The 17596-nt window shown below is 51.2% G+C and overlaps 1 protein-coding gene across 2 annotated transcripts in view; it reads left to right on the top strand.

Moving 5' to 3' along the window:
* Window positions 1–17596, top strand: part of PPP2R1A (protein phosphatase 2 scaffold subunit Aalpha) — a 40932-nt gene that overhangs the window by 14781 nt on the left and 8555 nt on the right. For both annotated transcript variants that reach the window (XM_025849053.2, XM_025849054.2), the window contains exons 3-9: window positions 4280–4380; window positions 8425–8657; window positions 9940–10087; window positions 10200–10355; window positions 12565–12679; window positions 12789–12859; window positions 13310–13444. In XM_025849053.2, coding sequence (XP_025704838.1) covers window positions 4280–4380; window positions 8425–8657; window positions 9940–10087; window positions 10200–10355; window positions 12565–12679; window positions 12789–12859; window positions 13310–13444 — 959 coding nt within the window. The remainder of the gene's footprint in view (window positions 1–4279; window positions 4381–8424; window positions 8658–9939; window positions 10088–10199; window positions 10356–12564; window positions 12680–12788; window positions 12860–13309; window positions 13445–17596) is intronic.

Here is a 17596-nt window from a genome sequence, read left to right as displayed (position 1 = left end):
ACATGGGAAAAGCTGCTAAGTGTTAGCGGTTAGACGGGCCCACTCACCTCCTATCGGAAGATGCGTACAGAGCACTCAGCACAGTGTCTGACGCACACCGGACCGCCAGTTAGAGGTAAATCCTCTGTTCCCACTATTCTTACTACTACTTTGTACTAATTGAAATTGCAACTGAAGGCTCAGAGTCACTGTGAAACTCCTACCTGATCCTTTAATTTGGGCTTAGTGGTGATGCCGGGGAGGAAGGGAGCGGAGATGATTATTCCTTCTTTTGACATGTGGGGCATGAAGGCCTATAGAGACACAGGGATCGCCCACGGTGACAACGGCTAATGACTGAGGAGCACAGGTTTATCTGCCTGGGAACACCACATGAGGAGCAGGTATCCATGTGACACTGAGCAGGTGACCTGAACCGAGTGGCTTCCACTGGTGAACTGTGGGAAGACTTAAAAGCTCTTGAGTGCTGAGACAGGGCAGCTGGGCCACAAGGAGTGTGATGTGTGGCACGGTGTTGTAATAAAGTGGGTAAAGGGGGTGCCTGGGTGGCTCATTTGGTTGTGTCTGCCTTTGGCTCAGGTCTTGATCCTGGGATTGAGCCCCACCTTGGGCTCCCTGCTTAGCGGGGAGCCTGCTTCTCCCTCCGGTGTCCATCCTTCAACCCCCCTGCTCATGTGCACTCTCTCTCAAAAAAATAAAAGATTAAAGGAAAATAAAGTGGGTAAAATAGTGGGACCTGGGTTTGAATCCAGCTGTGCCACCAGCCTGCTGGCAAACCTGGGTAAGCTACTCCGTTTCCCCTAGCCTCAACTCCCTTACTGCCAAGGGGTAGGAGGGGTACCTAACTCAAAGGGCTGTTGAGGATTAAGTGCTCCATGCGGAGCTGAGTCTGTAGAAAATGCTCGGGAAGTGCTGGTCCCTTTATGGTGAGGTAGTCGGGAAGGCAGCCTGGGGGAGGGGACTGGCAGGAGTAAACAGCAAATGGAGGCAGGATTGAACGTGGTGGTTGGATGCAGGGAGAGGCACAGGGGCAGGTGGGGGGGGGGGGGGGGTTTTGCCAGTTCTGAGTGCCAGGCGGCAGTCTGGGATTAATCCTATAGGTGAAGGTAGGCAGCCATTGTAGATAGGTTCTGGAGGGTGGGCGGATGAGATGCAGAAAATAAACCTGTGCACACAGCATTGTATTGGGGGGTGGGGTGGGCGGGTATGGGCAAGAAAACAGCAGAGGCAGTCGACTTGGGGTCAGTGGCTGAGAGCAAAGACCCTGGGATTGGGCCACCTGGTTCAGTCCCAGCCAGGACATGCTTCATTTCCTCTGTAAAATGGGAATCATCATCTAATATATGGGCTGTGGTTAAGATTCAGTGAATTTTTTTTTAAAGATTTATTTGACATAGGTGGAGAGAGTGAGCACAAGGAGGGGTGGTGGCAGGCAGAGGGAAAAGCAGGCTCCCCGCTGAGCAGGGAGCCCGATACAGGACTTGATCCCAGGACCCCGGGATCATGACCTGAGCTGAAGGCAGATGCTTAACCCAACTGAGCCACCCAGGCGCCCCCAAATTCAGTGAATCTAACATATGTGTCCTCTTTATTTCATCATAGAGCCACATGTGACATCACAGTAATGCAAGTGAGAGGAACTGTAGAAGCCATGAGATGGAAGAGGAGTCAGGCATTCAAGACACATTTCTTTGGGGTGCTTTCGTCAAGTGGTGGCAGATTTTCTTTCCTTCGGGCTTCACCCTTTGCAAAATGTTCAAAATAGCAAATGGTAGATACACTGCGTCTTTCAGAAAAGGTGATACTGTTTCAGAACAAGCTGAAAGCCCTCTCTGAGCTCACACTTACAGAACAGTCACAGCCAGTGTGGAGGGGAGAATTACCACGTGATGCCCCACTATGTTAGAAACAGGTGTTGGTAGTTTTTTGGCCATAGTGAGATGTGGATGGGTTCCAGGGTGAGTGAGGTCACCTGTGTGTGCCGGTGGCTGAAAAGTCACCTGCCATTTAAAGACTTATACCCAGGCAAACACCATTGAAAAGTATCCTCAGAAATCCCAGATTTGCCTTAAACCCACCACGTGGTTTTGTTGGGAAGGTGTACGAATGCAGGCTCCCTGAGCAGAGGAGAGTGGCTTGCTCCTGCCTTTTGTCGCATTCATGGCATTTCTTCAAGTTCAGGACAGAGTCTTTTCTGTTTAAAAGATCTGGGTTCATTTAAGCTAATACACAGTACAGTTAAAAAATACTTTGAAGTAGGCCATTTGTAGGCATATTTCATAAATATCTAATGCACACCACTGTGGGCTGTGAGATGGAGAGCAAATCAAAGTTCCTGTCTTCATGGAGCTTCTGTTCCAATCAGGGGAATAAGTAGTGATGAAGCCAGAGAGACACAAAGTGGAAATAAGGGTAAGGGATATTCCAGTGGTGATCAGGTCTTCCTGGGGGTGTGGCCTGGATGGCACCTACCGTGTAGGACTTTGGGGAAAGAATGTTCCAGGTACAGGAAGAGGCAGGCGTGGGATGGGCACAGTGTTGGAGGGAAGATATGAGTTGGAGACCGGTACAGTGGCCACATCACGTGGGATCCTGGTATATGGAGTCAGGATTTTAATTCATGTTCCTTAGAAACCATTGGAAGATGGAGGTAGGGGAGTGTCATGATTTAAAGCATCACTCAGGATTCTGGAAGGAGGCCGGGTGGTTTGGGGGCCAGGGCAGAAGCAGAAAAATCAGTTAGGAAGCAGTTGTAGTCACCCAGCAAGAGAAGGTGGTCATCAGAGTGACACTGAGGTGGACGATGGACAGGTCTGCGTCGGAGGGGCGGGGAGGAGGCAGCCCTAAGCCTCTGAGACCAGGACGATGGGGAGGCTGGGAAGGCGCTTCTGTGGGGACGGGGACCATGGAAACGGGAGGTGCTGGCAGGTTCCACGTGTTCGGCTTTCAGGAACACGGCTGGCCCAGAGAGTCTGGACTGAGGACTGAGTTGAATACGAATTGAGGCCATGGATATGTACAAGGTCTCCGGGAGATAGAGAAAATGGGGAGGTTTTTGTGTACGGAGGTTAACTGTGTACGGAGAGGGCCAGGGAAACTGAGGCTGGGAAGGACCCAAAGGCCTGGTGGGCCCGGAGCCACACTGGCCTGCGTTCTCTGAAGCACTGCCTCGGGCCAGACCCCATGCTGAGCTCTTCACAGAAAGACGTCACTTCACTTTGGTCTCACACAGCTCTGTTGGGATGTGGGCTGAGAAAACGGGCTCAGAGGTGAAGTGAATGGCCACACAGCCAGCCAGCGGTAGAGCAGAGAACCCACCACAAGGTGGGGAGGGTGAGGACAGCCCCATGAGCAGAGAGGGGGTGAGGAAGTGACCCAGAGCGTGGACCTACCACTTGTCACACCCCATCGGCCAGAGTAGGGTTCCTTGGCCTGCCGGCTGCAAGGGAGCCTGGAGATGTCTGGCTGGGTTGCCGAATGCTTGGCCTAATCTCAGCAAGTTGAGATGCTAGGATAGATGCCAGGGATGTTAGCATCTTCTGCCACAGAGGTCAGCAGTTCCTACTGGAGCCATCTTCTGCCACACAGGTCAGCCGCTGAGAAAGGCCTTTGGTTTGAGCATTAGGACACAGCAGCTCTACCTATACACAGTCATCCGTTCTTCCAGCAAATCTGGACTGAGCTCCTGCTGTGCTCATCTCTGGCAGAAACGGGGGTACAGAGAGGAGCCAGTCCTGGACTCCTAAGGACTCTGATAAAAGTGGCTTGGGGTTGAGGGGAGCATAGAGAAGGGACGTGCCCTGGTCTGGTCAGGAAACCTGAACTGAATCTTGAAGGATGGAGAAGAATTTCTCAGGCTGAAGAGAAAGATTAGTTCTTGGCAGAGAAGGCAGTGCTGAGGGTAAAAGCTGGACCAAAGCGAAAAGCCTCCATTTACCAGGATCTGTGCTCATGTGCATGGTCTTGTTTGCTCCTCGCTGTAATTCCCGCTGAGATGTACGTTAGCACCCTTTTACAGGTGCAGAAATGGGTTCACAGACTGGTCTCACTCACCCAGTGTCCCTCACCTAGTAAAGGGCAGAAGAGGGACTGTGGTGCTCTGTCCCCTGACCCAAGCCTGCACCTTGGTCTCTGCACCAGTCAGGGTGGAGGGTGGAGAGACTGAGGGCTGACAGGAGGAGGAAGCAGAATGGAGCCCGCTTGTTCCCAGCTTGGGTCACTCAGGGGTTGGGGTCAGACTCGGCGTGGGACTGTAACAGAGTCTGTCTTGGTTCCACAGACACCATCTACGATGAGGATGAGGTCCTCTTGGCCCTGGCAGAACAGCTGGGAACCTTCACTACACTGGTGGGAGGCCCCGAGTACGTGCATTGCCTGCTGGTGAGTCTGGAGGCAGGGAGGTCCCCTGCCCACCCCTTGGGGGTCAGACCCAGGAGCAGGATGGGGCTCACGTTCTAGGAACAGGCAAGCCTTGGACATTCCCTTTAATCCAGCAGATTAGTAGTGGCGTTTCATATAGCAATACCGAAAATACACTTGTTTATCTTCCTGTTAGCTGGGCACTTGGCCCAACATAGAGGGCTTTGGGCTTGGAGGCAGTCTGAGTTCTATCACTTTTTTACTGTGTGACTTGTAAGAGTTACTTAACCTCTCTGTGTTATACTTTCCTCATCCATAAAATGGGAGTCATTAAAATGTGTCTTTTTAATTGATTTAAGCCCTTGGCGTGGTACTTGGCACATGGTAAATACTGTCAGGTGTTAGCTGCCAGTGTCATTATGCCATACCGTATGAGGTCATGTCCACCCTTTGGGGTAGGGACGTTTCCCTTTTTGTAGATGAGCCTCTGGGCACACTGAGGGGTTAAGCACCTTGGCCAAGGCCTCACAGGTAGTAAGTAGCAGAGCTGGGATTCCAGGTGCCTGCCTGTGCGCCCCTGTGCTTGGTGACGGCTAGGGACACAGAGATGGGTCAGATACTAATAGTAACTGCTGTTTGTGAGAAGAGCACGGGGGACTCCATTGTCACCAGGAAAAGACTGGTCCTGCCATCCGGGAAGGAGGAGCCTCAGGGGTTTCCGAGTGCCTTGGTTTTCGTTGTTCCTCAGAGCCCCAGGTCACTGCTCCTGCCTGCTCTCCCCCTGCCACCAATAATCCTGTACGTCATGCTTCTGAAGACACAGTTTTATATTTGGCATCTGCACTTAATGATGTCTTAATTTTTATTAGTAGGCTTCTTCCTTTTAGTGGTGTATAAAATAATGGCACATCTTAAAATTGGGGGGATTTGGGGTTTGAACAGATATTTCTTCTAAACAGTGTTATTTCTGAAGAAATTAGGTAATTGTCATTAAATATTGGTCTCAGCTTTCATCTGTGTGTACGTGTATAATTTATGTGTATGTACACACAGACAGTTGTATGCCAATGAGATCATTTCCTACATTTTACACAGATTAGGGCTGCTTAACACAAACATGATGAGGTCTGGGGGCCAGCCTGAAAAAGGGGTCCCTTGAGCTCCATGGAACTTTCTGCAAGCCCTGGAATTTATCAGTTTTACCGAGGAGGGAATTTGTACCTTTCAGCAGCATCTCAGAGGACTTGGGAGCAGAAAATACGGATCCCATAGCTTCAGCAAGGGGCCTCAAGGCCCTCAGATGGTGTAGGACTCAGGCTTGCTGGGGAGCAGGACTGGAACCCTGGAGTCCTTGCCTTACCAGGTCATGGTCATCCCACACATATATTGGGGAAGAGTCACATGTCCTCTGGGACCAGTGTTCATCCTGAGGACCCTGGGCCAGGGAGCACTGGTAACCCAGAGGCCAGTCAGGCCCGAATGCTGGTGCTCCTTGGTTCCTGCAGGTGCCTTCTGCACAGTCACCTGTCATGGCCCCTAGGGCCCTAGCAGAAGCACACTGGTGCTAGCCCCGGTTCACAGATGAGGGAGGAAACTGAGGCTTGAGGTCTGGTTTAGGTGGACTGCCTGAGCTGGGAAGAGACAGAGTCAGGGTTCAAACCCAGGCTCCTGTCCCTTAATCAGTGCCACTCCTCTCTCTTACGCCCCCCACCCCCCGCCAAGGGCTCTCAGTTGCTCCACAGGCTGATTAGAGCTGGACAGGAGGGAGGCTGGGGGACCTTAGAACCTGGAGGAGGCACCTGACCTGTTTCGGATGGGAAGGGGGAGCTGTCAGCGAAGGCCTCCTGGAGGAGGTAGCAGTGGATCTGGATTTTGACAAAGAGAAATGGAAAATGGCTATGGTGCAATTTGTTCATTCCACGAACATGAGTACCAAGTATGGGCTTGGGAACCCAGAGGTGTGTCAGAGCCCATCCAGCCCTCGTTTCTCTGGAGAGGTGAAATGGAATTAATTTCACAGGGACCCGTGTAGCTACAGCACAACGATTGATTCTGTATCTACAACTCTTAACCCTTTTTGGAATCCTGGGTCGCTTTGAAAATCTGATGAAAACTCTAGAGCCTCTCCTAAAAGTACAGTGATTTTAGGAGGTTCACACCCCTCCTCCGCATGTTCTCTGGGTTTGAGAACTCTGCCCTCTCTCCTTCATAGAGGACCCACAGCACGACTTTTCATTGTGGGAAAGCATCCCTTGGAGTTTCCTAAACATGCACCTTCCTGGGCCCCACCCCGGAGGGTCTGATTCTGTTGGTCTGTGCTGAGTGAGCTAGGCCTCCTGGGTGATCACAGACCTCACTGTGCGAACCACCGCCTGCCCAACCCACTAGGGCCGGCACCCTGGCGTGACATAAGTACTACTTGGCCTTGGTCCCCAGGCCTTCGTTATAACTGGGTACTCTCTGAATGGAACAGGTAAATGGCAAATACTGATTGCGTACCCACCTCCCATGTGCCGGCGTGGGAAGCAGGAAGACCAGGAACAGAGAGAAATCCAGTCCCTTCAGTAGCCCAGTGAGACCACCTTCAGCCGCACTCCTATGAGACAGAGCCAGAAACCCTGCGATAGCATGGCTTTAGGACAGAGGCCACACACTGGCGGCCCCCAGGCTGGCATAGTGTCACATTTTCCTCTTGAATCACTGCCAATCTTTAGTAAATTTTTTTGTTTATATTTATTGTAGTTAAATATACAAACAACCATTTTTAAGGGTACGGTTTTGTGGCATTAAGTATTTTCACATTGTGGTGCAGCCACCACCACCGTCTGTCATCTTCCCCCATTAACGAGTAACTCTCCATATCCCCTCCCCCCTGCCCCCTGGGGCCCACCATTCCACTCACCTGGTTACTCTAGGGTCTTCATATAAAGGAATCCTACAACGTGTGGCCTTCTCTGATTGCCTTATTTCACTCAGCATAATGTCTTCAGTGTTCATCCATGGTGTAGCAAATGTGTTAAATGAGATTTTTGACATACACACACCTGGCCCCTTTGGCTGCTTTTGGAAAACTGATTGCTTTTACCAGCTTTGTTTTCCTGGGGTGACAGTTGATGGAGCTGGGAAGCAGCTGTCCTTCCTAGGCTCCATGCCACAGTTTCTGCCTCTTTCTGTTGTCCCCACCTGCCACCTTTGCTCCTTGCTCCTTGCTCCACTCTCTTGCCTGCTTGGGCTCTGGAGGCATTTCCATGTACGATTTCTTCCTGCCTTCTACACCTATCAGGCCACACTGGACTTCAGACCGCAGATCTCCACACCTTTATTTGAACAGACTAGAATCACTTACGCCTCCCTTTATTCAGTCAGTAATTGCTGAGTTCCCGCCCTGTCCAAGGAGCTCTGCTGGGCTCTGGGGACATGTGATGAACCAGTCAGATGTCCCTAAAGGAGCACGACCCCTCCAGGCCTGCAGTCCCAAGCCTCAGGTTTGCCAGTCACGTGAGCTCCTGGGGCAGTCCCCTATCAGAAACCACAGGCGTGCTTTTAACCCTTTGCAAGCTCGGGAACCAGGTGGTCTGGTTTGGATCCTGTCTTGTAGCTAGCACTAGCTTGGGCAAGTTAATTTAATTTGCCTGCCTCAGTTTCCTCTTCTGTAAAATGAAGACCATCACGGGACCTGCTTCATAGAGTCAATATTGTCCCCTGTTCTCTTCCACCCCCCCCCCCCAGTCCCAGGTTGTGTGACACAGTGACCCTGCTTAGGACACCCAGCAGATAGATGTTCCAGTCAGTATCCATGATCATCCATGCGCTGCGAGGAGTCAAGGACAGCTGTGGCCCTCTGCTCGGAAAGTGATAGTGGAATTGTGAGGATCATGGCCCTCAATGAAGCTCCTTCAAGGGCCTCTATGTGAGGCTCTTTGTTAGGGCTCTTCAGGAAGGCCTGCTGGTGGAGAGGTCAAAGAAGGTTTCTTTGAGGAGATGAGCCACGAGGGGAATGGGGTAGGGCTTGAGGCTGGGGCGGTGAGGAGGGGACCTGCTGTGACCTTGTGCTCTGTCCTGCAGCCACCCCTGGAGTCGCTGGCCACAGTGGAAGAGACGGTGGTGCGGGATAAGGCGGTGGAGTCCTTGCGGGCCATCTCACATGAGCACTCACCCTCTGACCTCGAGGCCCACTTCGTGCCGCTGGTGAAGCGGTTGGCGGGCGGCGACTGGTTTACCTCCCGCACCTCAGCTTGTGGCCTCTTCTCTGTCTGCTACCCCCGCGTGTCCAGCGCCGTCAAGGCAGAACTTCGACAGTGAGTCCCAGCCTTCCCTCAGCTTGGACCCCTTCTCTCAGGCTTAGCCCCCACTCCTCCCCTCCCCCACCCCTCAGAGAGCAGCGTCCCTAGGCCTGGTCCAGACACGGCCTCTTGCTCATTTAGGAAATGGAGAAATGATAGCTTTTTCTCCCATTGAGCATCGTGAGGATTTACAAGAATGACCACATACAAGATGCTGGGAACACAGGATCTGGCTCATAAAAGCACCTGTGAAGTGGGTGCCATTTCAGGCCTGCCCCCGATCCAGAACCCTCACAGATATACTGGCTCAGTTTGGCCTTCTCCTCCGCCCTCCTCCCGTTAGGCTTGATACTCCAGAGAATTCCTTGTATGTAAGACTCTTCTCCAGGAACAGTGAATGAAAATGCTTCTAATTGGATTAAAATTTCCCGTTAGTATGTGTTTCTTCCCCTCCCTCTGGACTTCGTTCACTCACCAACTGCACAGACTCTTGAGCAGCAAGCCCAGGCCCTGAGTTCTTACACGTGACAGAATACTGCTTTACAGCTGCCCACGTGTGCTTGGAGGTCTGTGTGCATGTGTGCATCCCCCACACTCCTGAAAAGTAAAACCTTTGAGGGGCCCCCGGACAGCATCTTAGCCCAACAACTTTATATGGTCAGAATGATACAGCCAGTACCTGCTGTTCACTAGGACTTAGTATGTGCAGATCGGCTGCTCTGCTTTCACACACATTATCTCATGTAAACCTCATCATGACCTTGTGCGGTGGGAACTATCACCATGAGCTCCATTTTTTTTTTTTTGACACTGGCTGAAATACAACGTTTTATTACTTTTATGTACAGAAAATTCAACAGCGTCCACTCAGCCCAGTTTGGTGGCCAGTTCTTTAGCCTTTGCCTTTTCCAGCTTGGCGATGCGAGCCACAGACTTCGGGCCCAGGACGTTGCCTCCCCAGTGGCGGCAGATGTCGTCATATCTGTCATTGTAGTTGGTCCTGATGGCCTCCACCAGCTTTGCCAGGGCTCCTTTGCCTTCCGAGTTGACCTGTGTGAAGGCGACAGTGGTGCACGTCTTCCTGTGGACCGGACGGCCCAGCCTGGCCTTCCCCTTGATAATACCATGAGCTCCATTTTATAGGCCTGGGAAGACGCGGGGGCTCATCGCTTGTCCGGGGTCACTCAGGCAAAGCCAGGACTTGGCGTGACTGCAGTCTGCTTTCTCCTCCCTTCGTCTGCGTGCTGCTGTGGGATCCTAGGCTTTCCTCCCCCTGAGTCCCACTTCCACCCCCCAGGTACTTCCGGAACCTGTGCTCAGATGACACCCCCATGGTGCGGCGGGCCGCAGCCTCCAAGCTGGGGGAGTTCGCCAAGGTGCTGGAGCTGGACAATGTCAAGAGTGAGATCATCCCCATGTTCTCCAACCTGGCCTCTGACGAGCAGGTGGGCTCTGCTCCCCAACCCCCTACTCCACCTAGCAGATCCTGTGTCTAAAAGGGACTCCCAAAGCTGACAGGTCTCTGTGGCCCTCACCTTGCTCTGACCCTCTCCCCAGGACTCGGTGCGGCTGCTGGCGGTGGAGGCATGTGTGAACATCGCCCAGCTACTACCCCAGGAGGACCTGGAGGCCCTGGTGATGCCCACTCTGCGCCAGGCTGCTGAGGACAAGTCCTGGCGCGTCCGATACATGGTGGCTGACAAGTTCACAGAGGTGGGGACTGTTCACAACTCACAGATGGGGAAACTGAGGCCCTCAGAGGGGTAGGGATGGGGCCACACATAGAAGCTGGGTTTTTAGTTATATCCAACAAATTATTGGGTGTTTGAGGAGTAAGATCTCTGATCATCTGGCTGGGTCTCACTTCATATTGCCAACCCGGGTTGAGTAATAGTCGCAACTAAGTGCTGTGTTGGGAAGGATTCTGAAGCCACGTTCAGGTTCTGTGGAGAGCCCCAGAGTAGAGAAGGGTAGTATGTGTGTGCTCTTGGCCTAATCAAACTCTTCCCTTTTACAAAAGAGAGGGCATAGCCTGTATTAGTTTTGGGGGCTGCCATGACAAAGTACCACAGACTGGAGGGTACTTGATTCCCTCACTGTTCTGGAGATTATTCCAGGACTTTTTTTTTTTTTAAGATTTTATTTACTTTGTTGAGTGAGAGAGGAGGAGCAGAGAGGGACAAGTAGACTCCTCACTGAGCACAGGGCCCACCGGGGGGCTTGATCCCAGGACCCTGAGATCATGAGCTGAGCCAAAATCAGAAGTCCGGCACTTAACTGACTGAGCCACCCAAGCGCCCCTCCGAGACTTCTTTTCTTGGCTTGTAGATGGTCTTTTCCCGTATCTTCACATGGTCTCCCCTTTGTGCATGCCTGTGTCCTAATCTCCCCCTCTTATAAGGATTCCAGTCATTTTGGACTAGGGCCACCTTAAATTACCTCTTAAAACCCTGTCTTCAAATACAGTCACTTTCTGAGGTACTGAGGGGTTAGGGCCTGCAACATAGGAATTTTGGAGGCTCAGTAGTTCAGGCCATAGCACAGCTCAAAACTGGTCAGAATGACACCACCGGGCAGGCGGAACAAGGAAAAGATCCCAGGTCTCTGACATCCTAGGACAGGGCTCTTTCCACAGAGACTCAAGTTTGCTTATCCCACCATCATGTTTGTTGAGCATCAGCTCTTTTTGTGGGTGCTGGGGATCCAGTGAATTCATATTCCCAGCCTCCCCAAGGAGCAGGCAGCCTGAAGGGGAGGGTCCACTGAGATAGAGGGAAACTGTCAGCCCCAAAGCCGACAGACCTGTGTGGGACATTGAGAAGAGGAGGTGGGTGCTGCAGCTGGTTCTAGAAGATGAGTGGGTGAGAGCTGGGGTAGGATTGTGTTCCAGCAAAAGGACAGCATGTGCATGGAGCCCTGGGAGTCCAGAACCAATGCAAGTAAGAACATTCAGGACTTGCTCTTGGGGGCCCCACGTGAGAGAAAGCTGGAGAGAAGCACAGGGTTCCAGCCTTGGGTGCCCTCCCACCCCGTGGCTCCCTGTTCCTGTGAGTGTGCTTATTTCCATGATGTTTGCTGGAAGGACTTGGAGCCTCAGGATAACATTTCCTGGACCATCCATGTTCCCCGTGAAAATGTTAGCACAGGGCGGCTGCACCCCGGAGGCTCAGCACCATGGTTAAAGACGATTCTTCCATCCTCGGCTTTTGGACAGCATGAACTGGATCACACTGGGTTTTAGGTGAAAGCTCAGTGAAGGCAGGGATTTTGGAGTTAAGCAGTGCGCAGTGCCCAGGAGACACTCAGGAGGTGTCTTGTTTGTCTGAGGGGCAGCATTTGTCCCAGGTAACATTGGGCCCTTCAGAGTTTTTGTTTGTTGCCTTCTTAGTCATGAGCTGTCCTGCTTCCTGCTAGGTCTTCAGGAGCCAGCTTTGCAGCAGAACACAGGTGCCTTCCCTGGCATGCCTTCTTCCCCCTCAGTCTTGATGCATTTCATTTCGTTACAAGAGTAATACAGGGTCGGGTAACCAATTTGAAAAATACAGAAGAATATAAATTAAAATTAATATTTAACTAAATAAAAAGGAAGAGCCATATCACTAGAATGTTTTTGGATCAGATAACAGAAAACCCTACCCCAAATAGCTTGAGCAGTAAGGAGACCTGTTGTGATTTTTAATGCAGACAACAACACTGTGCGGTAGGTACTCTCATGGCCCTCATTTTGCTTTTGAGGAAACAGGCTCAGAGAAGCTTGGAGACTTGCCTGGGCTCAGCCCGTGGTGCTGGGAGTAGGTCTCAGCAGTGATTCCAAGGGCCGCATTCTTCTCGCCCCCAGTTCTGGTGCCTTTAACTTTGATTCTGGTCGCACTCACGCAGAGTCCTGCCCAGCCTTCTCACTCCCCCTGCTTTCTGTCTGCAGCTCCAGAAAGCAGTGGGGCCCGAGATCACCAAGACAGACCTGGTGCCCGCCTTCCAGAACCTGATGAAAGACTGTGAGGCCGAGGTGAGGGCCGCAGCCTCCCACAAGGTCAAAGGTTGGTGCTGGTAGCCAGAACACAGCAAACGGGAGGGTGTCTGAGGGGCCCGAGCCAGAACCGGGACATCAGGTCTCACCTTCCTCTGCCTCCCTTCCCTCTCCCACAGAATTCTGTGAAAATCTCTCAGCTGACTGTCGGGAGAATGTGATCATGACCCAGATCTTACCCTGCATCAAGGTAACAAGGAGTTTGGTGGGAGGAATAGGGCAGATCTTAGCCTGCTGAAGAGGAGGGGTGGACATTGGGCTTTATGGACATTCAGAAGCAAACAGTCCCCAGCCTTCTAGGACTGGGCGGTCTTGGGTTGGAAGCAGGTAGGGTCCCTGAGTGCAGGCAGAATCTGAGGTTTGGGGCTGAGCTTGGAGTGGAAGTGCTTCCCCTCCAAAGTTCCAAGAGCTTTGGCCTTAGGGTGGGGGCCTTCTAGGAGCAGGGCTCATGGAGCTCTAAGCAGGCGGACAGCTGAGAAGCTGCCTTGTACTCTTGTACCCTAAACCATCCCTGCTCCACGAGGGAGAAGGGCAGAAGCAGGCCAGGGCGCAGGCCTCGTAGGAGGCGGGAGTGTGCTTGGTCACTTGCTGCTGCAGGGGTCATCTTGACCCTGTGGCTCCACTTCCTTCTCCCTCCCAGGAGCTGGTGTCAGATGCCAACCAACATGTGAAGTCGGCCCTGGCCTCCGTCATCATGGGCCTCTCCCCGATCCTGGGCAAAGACAACACCATTGAGCACCTCTTGCCCCTCTTCCTGGCTCAGCTGAAGGATGAGGTAAGGGTACCGCAAAGGCTCGCGCTCTCGGTTGGCAGAGGTGACAGGTGGGTCAGCAACTTTCCCAGATTGGCCAGGAGTCTCCTAGAATCTTAACAGACACCCAGGTCCCGAATGAGTTGAATACTGGTGGGCACTGTGGACTGTGCATTCCCTCATTCACTTATTGGACAGCGTTTTGCATGCCCTTGCTCTGTGCTGGTTCTTCTTCTGGGTGTCAGGGATACCAAAAATACCCAAGACAGTTGTACTACTCAGAGAACTTCGGAGACTGACAGTAGAGAGAGCCGGATGGGCAATCCGATGATTCCATGATCACGTAGATGCTGTGACACATCCGTGTCTTTTAAAATTTAGGTAAAGGTGCTGTAGTGAAGACCCCAAAATACATTGGCTTACATAAGAGAATTAATTTTCTCACAATTCAGAGCTAGGTGGGCCTACGCTGCAGTTTAGCCCTGCTGATCTCCGCGCTCTCTGGGTCTGAGACAGCTGCTCTGGTTTTCACCACCCCCAGCCAGCATGGAGGCAGAAGGTATTAGGCAGCAGGAAGTGTGGTCCTCGTAAGGGCAAGACCCAAAAGAGAGCACCCATCAGTCTGTTCCCACCCCACACACCCCATTGGCCAGAGCCAGTCATGTGACCACATCGTGCTGTTCAGTTGGCCTGGAGCACAGAAGATGAATGTGTGCTGGGTGATGGCTGGACAGGTCGTGGGGTGACAGCCAAGGAAGGAGTTTGGACTTGAACCGAGCGGTGGGCAGTTGGAGGCACTGGAACAGATGTGGGTGTTATAAAGGAACCCTGAGGCTACTGTCAAAGAAGGAACGCAGTGGGGAGGCCAGCAGAGGTACAGGGAGACCAGACTGGTGGGAGAGAAAGTGTGGCTGCAGAGATACGGACAGGACCGTGTGGGGTGGGGCTGGTTTGCAGGCTCCCTGGTTCTTGTCATGGTGGTGACCAGGCAGATGGTGAGACAATTTGCTGGAGTGTGACTTCCATTCTGCCAAAGGCCTCAGTCTTCCTTCCTCCCTGCTCTCCCTACACCCCCCGCCCCCCAGCACACCCAGTACTAGGAAATCACGTCAGCTTGAGTCCCTGCCACTGCCCCCAGAATATCACGTTTTTAAATTCTGCTATAATGGGATAATCTCTCAGCCCCAGAATTATAGACAATGCGCCTTTTAAAGAGAAGCTTAGTAGTCTTACTTTTGGTCATTCATTTGTATCAGTTGTTATAATTTAAACCATAATTTTTGTAATGACTTAAATTTTATGACCCAAGTAAAGTGCTTCACATATGTTTTCTTTTATAAGCATGCTTTTTGTAGTTATAACTTCTTATAATTTATATTCACTTCTGATGCTTAAATGGGGACAGCTTTCCTGGTGAGAGTCCCTCGAATTGGATTTTGTGTCCTTTTAACACCTCACCAGGGTCTTGGGGAGCATTTTGCTTTCTGACATCGAGGAGAGATCCACTTTGAGCTTGAGTGTGAAGGTGAGCCCACACGTGCTAAAGCAGTGCTGGAGCCGGTTTCTGTGCCAGTTTCGCTGTTAGCAAGTGCTGCGTGGCGATCATACTCCCGCAGCCGTGGTCTGTCCCAGCGCAGCTTCTCTTTTTTTTTTTTTTTTTTTTAAGATTTTATTTATTTATTTGAGAGAGAGAATGAGAGAGAGCACGAGAGGGAAGAGGGTCAGAGGGAGAGGCAGACTCCCCGCTGAGCAGGGAGCCCGATGCGGGACTCCAGGATCATGACCTGAGCCGAAGGCAGTCGCTTAACCAACTGAGCCACCCAGGCGCCCCTGTCCCAGCGCAGCTTCTCTTGCAAAGAAGAAAAGACAAAAACCCATCCCGGTTTTCTTGGTGTGAGTTAGTCATCTGGCTTGTATTTGAGATTTCAATTTTAGATCTGTGAACTTTATATTTTATATGTGATAAGGTTTATAAACTTATCCAAATAAAAAGGCCTTTTTCTGGATATGCCTAAAGTTACATGGTGTAAGGCATTGTATTTGTTTACGCCTTCTCTTCTCATGTGTTCAGGACACTGTGCCTTATGCACCAGGGGCTCAGGTGACCTCCCAGGAGCTGGGCAAGGGCCAGCCCTGTCTTTGAAAAGTGTAGGTTTCGGACAATCCAGGCCTGCTGAGTTAACCCTTCACTGCACACACTTACTCACTTGGTTTATTGGCTCATTTCAAAGCCTTGTTTTGTTGTTGTTGTTATGACCAGGGTAGTTTCAACAAGGAAATAGTTTTCTGCCCTTCCTGAGGGTAAGTGGTGGTTTGTGGGAAAGCCCTCATCTGAGAAAGGCTTCTCCTGTCTCCGGTCTCTGGCTGACATGGTTTCAACAAGGAAATAGTTTTCTGCCCTTCCTGAGGATAAGTGGTGGTTTGTGGGAAAGCCCTCATCTGAGAAAGGCTTCTCCTATCTCTGGTCTCTGGCTGACATGGAGTCTCAGAATTATACCTGACCTTTCAGATACTCCAGCAAGGGTTGCTCTTCAGCTGTGGTCCAGAGTTGCTCCTCTGGGCCTTCTGAGGTGGGCTTTCTGATACTCTGCACCAGGGAGTGACATGACAACTGGGGGAAGTAAGCCTGTTGACACAGGAGGCTTGGTTTGGCTCGTGTGTTGCTGCAGAGTCCATACTCAATTAGATGGTGGTTTGTTAGATGCTCATTTCCTCCTTGTCCCCAGAGGTGAGACTCCCATATGGGTACGTGCAGTATTTTCCATCTTTAGGGTTGTGTATGGCTAACCTTCAGGGAAAGTAAAGAGGCCCATTCACTGTCAGGACATTTCCATTCACAGCTCTGGATAGGTGCTAACTCCCTTAATTCTTCATCATATTTGAAAACAGGCCAGACTCTGCACGTGGGTCTCTACACAGTACAGAAAGGCCATCACAATGGTTTTATATGCCTTTCAGTTGTTTTTTTATACAAATGAGACCTCAATCCAGTTGATTTCCAATTTATCAAAGAAGAAATATCCCTCTTTATATTGGGTGTTGCTGATGCCTTCATACCAAGTGAGGGATAATGCGAGGCTCCCTCCTCACCCTTGCCGGCCCCGACTCTGACCACATCTTGGTCCGCCCAGTTGACTTGGATCATCTTTCTTACATTCCCCTGGAGTAGATTCTGACACATGCACAGCCAAACTAACTTGCTTTCCTAGACTGGGGTTAGGGTGGCAGATGGGGCTGTTCCCACTCCAGAAATCTTTCTTAGGAAAAGAAAGAATAGGTATAATCTCTTAACATTATGACAGTTCAGGCTTTTATAAACATTGGGCACAATGTTTATAAAACATTGTCCCTTTAAGAAAAGCAACGTTGAGGGGGCGCCTCGGTGGCTCAGTCATTAAGTGTCTGTCTTCGGCTCAGCTCATGATCCCAGGGTCCTGGAATCGAACCCTGCGTTGGGCTCCCTGTTCCGCAGGAAGCCTGCTTCTCCCTCTCCCACTCCCCCTGCTTGTGTTCCCTCTCGCTGTGTCTCTGTCAAATAAATAAATAAAATCTTTAAAAGAAAAAAAGAAAAGCAACGTTGAGGGGCGCCTGGGTGACTTGAACGGTTAAGCATCCGACTCTTGATTTTGACTTAGGTCAAAATGGCTTAGGTTATGATCTCAGGGTCATGAGATCGAACCCTGAGCCCCACATTGGGCTCCATGCAGGGTGTGGAGCCTGCTTAAGAATCCCTCTCTCCTTCCCTCTGCCTCCCCCCGCCCGCTCCCCCCTCCCTGTCTCTTAAAAAAAAAAAAAAGAGAAAGAAAAGTTGACTTAATGTTCGGTTATTTACATAAGTTGATAAAATTTATGTAATCAGCGTTTCACAAAGGTTTAAATCCACTCTGTAAGATTTAAAGCAACTGTCACAGAAAAGGGAAACCAACAGGGTGGTCAGTATTGGGATAGTTCCTCCCTCCCTCAGTATCCTTGGCTCTAGAAGGAAACGAACTAGTACGGTGTAGGGAGGGAAATGGTGTTGGTTCTGAGAGTTCTCCTTCAGCTGTTGGACTAGCCAGCAGGGAATTGTCTGTCTTCTGTTCCTAAATGAGAGCCTTACTGTGTTTGATAGAGGAAAGAGGCATTTGTCGGCAGGACTCTGGGGATTTTACTTGAGAGCTGCCAGCCGAGCCCCCC

The sequence above is a fragment of the Callorhinus ursinus genome, unplaced genomic scaffold, assembly GCF_003265705.2.
Source record: "Callorhinus ursinus isolate GAN/ISIS: 27379988/994484 unplaced genomic scaffold, GSC_fseal_2.0 scaffold101, whole genome shotgun sequence".
NCBI lineage: Eukaryota > Metazoa > Chordata > Mammalia > Carnivora > Otariidae > Callorhinus > Callorhinus ursinus.
The sequence above is the reverse complement of the archived record's forward strand: the minus strand, read 5'-3'. Positions and strand labels throughout refer to the sequence as shown.